The sequence below is a fragment of the Halyomorpha halys genome, unplaced genomic scaffold (assembly GCF_000696795.3).
Source record: "Halyomorpha halys isolate HHAL.00 unplaced genomic scaffold, Hhal_1.1 Scaffold2540.1, whole genome shotgun sequence".
NCBI lineage: Eukaryota > Metazoa > Arthropoda > Insecta > Hemiptera > Pentatomidae > Halyomorpha > Halyomorpha halys.
The window spans coordinates 36,878-43,718 of NW_027106865.1; the positions used below are offsets into that span (position 1 = coordinate 36,878).

A 6,841-nucleotide genomic window follows, 5' to 3' on the forward strand; every position below is an offset into this window, starting at 1 on the left:
TGTATAGACGGTGTAGAGGATGGGACCAAGGATACTACCTTGAGGAACACCAGCGGACTGAGAATAGATGGATGAATAGGAACTATTGTGATTTACTTGGAATAATCTATCAATGAGAAAGGAATGAATGATGAGAAAGTATGTAGGAGGTAGGAATTTAGGGAGTTTGTAAAGCAGTCCCGGGTGCCAGACTTAATCAAAAGCCTGTTCTACATCGAAAAAGACTCCCGCGCAGTACATTCCATGCTCCAAAGAAGACATGACTATGTCCACTACACGATGACATTGCTGGATAGTAGAGTGGGATGTTCGGAATCAAAACTGGTGATCAGGGATTATATGATTGGAATCCAGGATGGGGTATAGACGTTTCAAAATGAGTTTTTCAAGGATTTTTCCCATGATCGGTAATAGTGAGATAGGGCGATAGATGATGGGTATTCTGGAGGCTTGGGGATCATTTTAACTATAGATAATTTCCAGGGGTCAGGAAAATATGTGGAGCGGAGTACGGCGTTATATATGTAAGTGAGGAATAGGATGGCTGTTCGAGGAAGAAGTTTTAGAATGTGGGATGTTATTAGATAATATCCAGGAGCTTTGCGGGTAGATAATCTTTGAATGATTTATAATTTATTTTCATTAAAATTTGAAGTAATTGATTTAAGTATTGGTCAGTTTAGGAAGGATTCTCCTAGCTTCTATATAGATGTTTACAAATAGAATGGACAATAGAACAGTGAATTAGCCACTCAAGTGGACAGTTCTTAATCTCATTAACTAGCTATGTACAGCGATATAAGGTCAATCATAGAAAGAAAACTATTACTAATAATAGCACTTATAATTTAAGCATAAGCTTAAAGGATGCTAAAGCTGATGTGCTGTCAGTCGATTACTATGTAGGGTATTTGGAATGAAATGAGAGTATAACTCAAAAGTTGTATTTCTCTTGACCATTTCATATCTCTTTATTACTTCATTTAGGTGATATTGCACCATAAGGATCCATCTTCGCAAGACTCAAACACAGTATTCACCGTTTATCATAGGATGCGACAGAAGGAGCAACTGTCCATGAACCTCTCACCTTCTACATACTTATCCTTGAACTTTCTCCACTTCCTAATAACCATATTATACCAAATCCTACCAAGTGATTATCTTCCTTTAACTTGTAGCCCAGAACAATAGTTGAAAGATCAAGGGAATGAACCCTGATGAGAAATCCGGGTACTCCAGGTTGGGGGTTAGATATAATACCAGTAACTCCACTCCTGAAAAATATCACCTACTAAGGGGTCACAACAAGATATAGCCAGAAAGATAAAACAGAAAAGAAGTTGCAATTGCAACTAAGACTAGAATATAATTCTTTATACTGGTATGGAACATTACAACCACTCGTAAATGAACTACAAGGTTATAAAGTAACTCTTACCATCATGAAAGATATAAGATGGACAAGAAAACGTAATTTTAGGAAAATATACCAAAAATATAAACTCCTAGACAAAAGTATTGCACCGCTTGAATTTTTATCTCTAAAATTAGGTAAGCGACAGCCCAATACTGGTAAAGTTATATTTATTTACAGATAAATCAGGTATGGGTTAAACAAGATTTAACACCTTTTTATTTTAAATTATATACAATAATAATTCCCTCAGTTCATTTCATATTTTTTTTGGGCTATTCGTTCTCTTTCAGTAAAAAGTTTCTTTAGGCATTAATTTATTGTTTCAAACAGCATAGATAAAACATTTAGCAAAATTTGTCATAGGCAATGGTGATTCATTTAATTTTATTGCAAGAAGACAGAATTAATCAGATGCCTTATCATTAACTGGTGAACGGTCTTCAAGACAGTTAAATGTTACAGAGAAAGGTTAAAATCCATACCAGGTTGGCCATGCTCTACAATAGGAGATGATGAACGATTTATTCAATCACATGGTCTAAGAAACTGGTTCTTATTTTATTTTAGTATGTATGTGTTCATTCATCACTATTATCTATTGCCCACAACTGTGCGGCAGATCTATCAATAAATAAAAGTTTATATATTAAAAAAAAAAAGTAACTGGTTCATTACTACTAATGAAGTAATAGATTTAATTTAACCCACAGTGTGACAGGTGGGTCTGTGTGACCCATAGAGACGTTCATTTGTCATACAATGGTGGTCTGAACCACTTTATTCTTTATATTTTTATTTTTGCGTATATAATCCATCTCCATGTAAATAAATGAAAATTATTGTAATAAATGCAAATATATTGACCATATTATATGATGTAATAAGTTGAAAAATAATGTTACACGGTCCGACAGACCAACCTGTTGCATTGTGGGTTAAAAAGTCTTAGGTGTTCATATTTTTCTAATGACATTTATAAGTAGGTTGAGTGAAGTTGGGATGGATGCCAGAACAGCAAGGGTACCATTCTCGCCAGGACATATAAAGTTCATATACTTTAGTTTGTCTAGAAACAGGTTGATTGGACAAGTGAAGACTGGTTCTATATATTGTTAAGTGGCGAGTCAAGTTTCACTATAAACAAACTTCATGAGTGGGAAAAAATATGGAGAAGACCAGATGAAAGATATCCATCGTGTAATGTGTCCACTAGAGTGAGTTACTTAAAATGCTCTGTGAAGGTCTTGGATGGAATTTGGACTGAAGCACATAAAATTACACTATGCTGATAGAGGTACTATACTATAAATGGTATTAGATGTACTAAAGAAATTCTTCAAGAATATGTGATACTATTTTAACTATTTACTTGGAATTATTTTATGTTACTACATGATAATTAAAGTGCTCAAGTAATGTCCGAGTTCTTTAATGGAGCTTACATTGCGTTTTTGACCTAGAAGTCTAGTCCCTTACCCAGCAAAGAATGACTGGTATATGATGGAAAGACTTGTGAAAAAGTATAAGGTTCTCAGAAGAACTCTCCAAGTCATAAGAGAAGAGTGGCACACTATAGGCACAGTATCCATGAAAAATCTAATGATAACTGACAGAGACTCATCAACTTTTAACCCTCAAATAATATGAAAATTTGGAGTACCTTGTTTCCTTATAAGAAAATTGAGAATGGCAGTTTTAGATTTAACAATGATTGGTAAAATAAATAGATCAGTAATTCAAAGATAAAAAAGTCACAGTGAAATCAAAAGGTTTTGCTTGAAAATTATCAATTTATTTCAAACAGTGATAAGGACAAAGTTGGATAAAAATCAGATTTCTTCTTTTTAAGATAATTTATGAGGACAAACATTTTCTTCTCTATCACACAGCATGTTTGTAAAATGATATTTCACAGAATATTATTACTTAAAAACGTTTCTTGTATTTAAAGAGATCTAAATTAAGTTAGCTCTAGTTCATTTTGAGCACATTTTCTGTGATTGACTACTTATTTTTATAATGTCAATTAGAACATTATTAATAATGTTATTAAAATAAAGTTATTCATGGAGCATATCAATTCCTAATCAATAACTTTAGAAATAATTTCTGTCAATTTAGTACATTATGTCAATTTTAAATAATATCTGTCCCTATTATGGTCATCATAATATTCTAAACTTAAACAGGGCAAAAATTACAACAGAATTATATAAATAACATGATTTAGTTCACATATCTTACAGTGTTTTCATATCAGAGACACATTACATAAGTTTATCAATAGTTGTAGTTTACAATTTATTATTTATGATATAATAGTTCATAATTTTAATTGTGATGAAACCTACCTTGAACCAGTTACATTTCCACAAATCAATGGGTCCCCATCATCATTAATTAGCCACAGAGTTTCATTGCTTATCCACCTAAAAAAAAATAGAGAAAAAAATAATAGTAAGGAGTGTGAAGTAGATTATAGAGAAATAAATAAAAAAGTAAATATAAGTTCAAATTTTGAAAAAAAAAAAATCTACTCTGCACAAGTTTATTTGCGTTAAATTTTTATATTACAGTTATTATTTATACCTTATATTAAAATAGAGTAATCATTCATAGAAAAAAGTAATATGACAAATATAATATCAACTATTTTATTGAGTGTAAGACTTTCTCAAAAGTAAACTAATTTTTTTTTTTTTTTTTTGTTCTTGAAACAGTTTTTTCATTAGATAAAAGTATCTATTTTAGTATAACAAAATGCAGGATTATAATGTGTAATAATGATATTCAGAAGTTATTCATATAAACAAATAGTTTTGCTTTTATTTTCCATTGTAAATAATGCTACTCTTAGATGTATTGAACTTTATTACTTATTTAAGGCAAATGTATCAATTTTTAATATTACTGCATCACCCGTAATTAGCAACGTAAATACATATTTACGTTTAAGCAACAATTTACACCTTATTTCACTTCAATAGAAAAACATGCTAATGTTAGAAAGGTTATATTCAATCATATTAAGGTTGTTAAATTAAAAAAGCCGACCTATAATATCTGAGCTATTGAAGTTAAAAACACAAATACAAACAAAAACCTCTAGAGGCGGGAAATTCAAAACTCTTTTATACAGAATGTTAAAAGTTAATATAAAAGTCCGATCTTCACTGATAAGTATCTGTTGGGGGTTTGTTTATCCCTTTGATCTTATCCCCTTGAACGAGCGTGAGGTGACTGCTGTGATCTAATTAAAGTAGTATATATGTTAGAAGAAGTTTGAGAGCTGAAAGAAATGTAAAGAATTGTATATCTGGCTACCTTACCTTTCATGGTCAGTTCTTTAACCATATTTCAAGACTGGTCATGGGAAATCCTCTGACTCCCGATCTTTCCAACATTGTCCTTAATGATATGCTTGATTTCATTATCTCCACTCTTTCCAATTGACATTATTCTCATTAAAAAATATGTATATTACCTTCTTCTTGTCCTAAATCCCGATAAAATCTCTGATATTTTATCTGCCTTGAATGCTTACCATCTACACCTTAATTTTACTGTAGAACTTGAAATAATCACTGCCTTCTTTTCCTCGACCTCCTAATCAAAAGAAACCCAGATAGCACCATATCCATTGGCTGGTACACTAAATCAACTTACTCAGGCAGGGTTTTAACTACTACTCCCAGGATCCTTACCATAAAAAAATTAACGTAACTAAAAACCTTATTCACCGTTGCCTTTCCCTTTTTGATTTCAATTTCCATGAAACGAACATACACCGCATTAAACAAATACTCCTAACTAATAACTCCCCCCCTATATTATCCATAAACTTATGGACCCCTATATTGACACTAAACAAGTACAAAAATCGTATCACAACATCCAGTTCTTCACAATCCCTCCACTACTACCATTCATCCCCTCTCTCTCAGATAGCATCCAAAAATTCTTAGGTTCCGCTATACCTAATCTTCGTATTGATTTCAGATCTTACAACAAACTATCTAATATCTACTCGCATCTTAAAGACCCTATCCATCTTCAACACCGATCACGTATCGTATACCGCAGCCCTTACTCAACTCCCAATTGTAATTCCGCTTGCATTGGTGGAGCCAAAAACCTCTTAAAAGATCGTATCACACAACTAGAATGTTCTTCCTTCAATTAAAAAACTGACAAACAGAACTTATCGTTAACATATTCCCAAATACCTAATATATTAAAACAATATTAATGTTATTTTTCCTCATATTTTATGTTCTGTTTTTTAAATTATTTGTCATCACCCTTTTATGTATTTTTTTAAGTATTTTAAATTTTACTCATTCGAGTAACTTGTAACGTATACTTGACCTTCCGGTGGCTTCGTCAGCTTTCCAACGTATTTTTTAACTCCGAATGACACTGCACGCCTCACCTCACTTGGATTTTCGATCTCTACCAAGTAGGGATGGGATATCGAAAGCAAAATATCGGTATCGATATTATAATGGAACTAAAATATCGAAATATCTATATCGAACATTTAACGAATTAAAATAATAATAATTATAAAATGATAACATAGGACATGACATAGGAAGACTTATTTTATGTCATACCTAAGAAACTCTTAGTAACGATGAAGCAAAGCAACACCAGGACAACTATATCATCAACATAAAAAATATAAACTAAAATATAATTGTTCAGTAAATATAAAAATGGAACATCGATATTTTCTTTCGATAATTACATACAACAATACAAAATATCGAAATAAATATGTAATTATCAAAATAAAATATCGATATTCCATTTTTAAATTTTCTATACAATTTTCTAGTCCTTTTAAACAAAATCTCGATATTTTGATAAAATAATGTTGAAATATTGTTGCTAATATTTCATATCGTTACTACAATTATACAAAATATCAGAATAGGAATTTGGAATGAAAAGACGCATATCTGTTTGGGCCAAATCTGCAGCGAATGGGATGTTAAGATCTTTGTGAATGAGTTTATTTGTAACGTAATAAGGAGCATCGAGAAAGAGTATTAGAAAGGATTTTACGAAGGATTTTTGATTGGATGGGGGAAGAATTTGATGGTTTGGTGGAGCCATAGAGCTCAATTCCATATGTCAAAATTGTTCTGATTATCGTAGTGTATACTAATTTTTTGTAGTGTATGGGAAGTTTAGAGCGTTTGTCAAGTAAGTGTTGTAGCAATCGGAATCTACGAGCAGTTTCTTGTTGCTTCAGTCTTGTGTGTGGATTCCAGATAAGTCTCTTGTCAAGATGGAGTCTTAAGTATTGAATCTTTTCAACAGGCGTCATTGGAGTATTTAGAAAGGATACTGTAGGACAGGGGAGTAAAGGTGATCTGATGGGATTTGTCAGGATTTATTTTGATTCTCCAGTTT

At 31.8% G+C, this 6,841-nt stretch overlaps 1 protein-coding gene across 1 annotated transcript in view; it reads right to left on the reverse strand.

The window, feature by feature from the left end:
• The window catches only part of LOC106691614 (sodium channel protein 60E-like), a gene marked incomplete at its 5' end in the record, with an annotated part of 34,177 nt that overhangs the window by 18,488 nt on the left and 8,848 nt on the right, over positions 1–6,841 (reverse strand). The window contains one exon of the mRNA XM_024363755.1: positions 3,772–3,849. Within this exon, the coding sequence (XP_024219523.1) occupies positions 3,772–3,849 (78 nt within the window). The remainder of the gene's footprint in view (positions 1–3,771; positions 3,850–6,841) is intronic.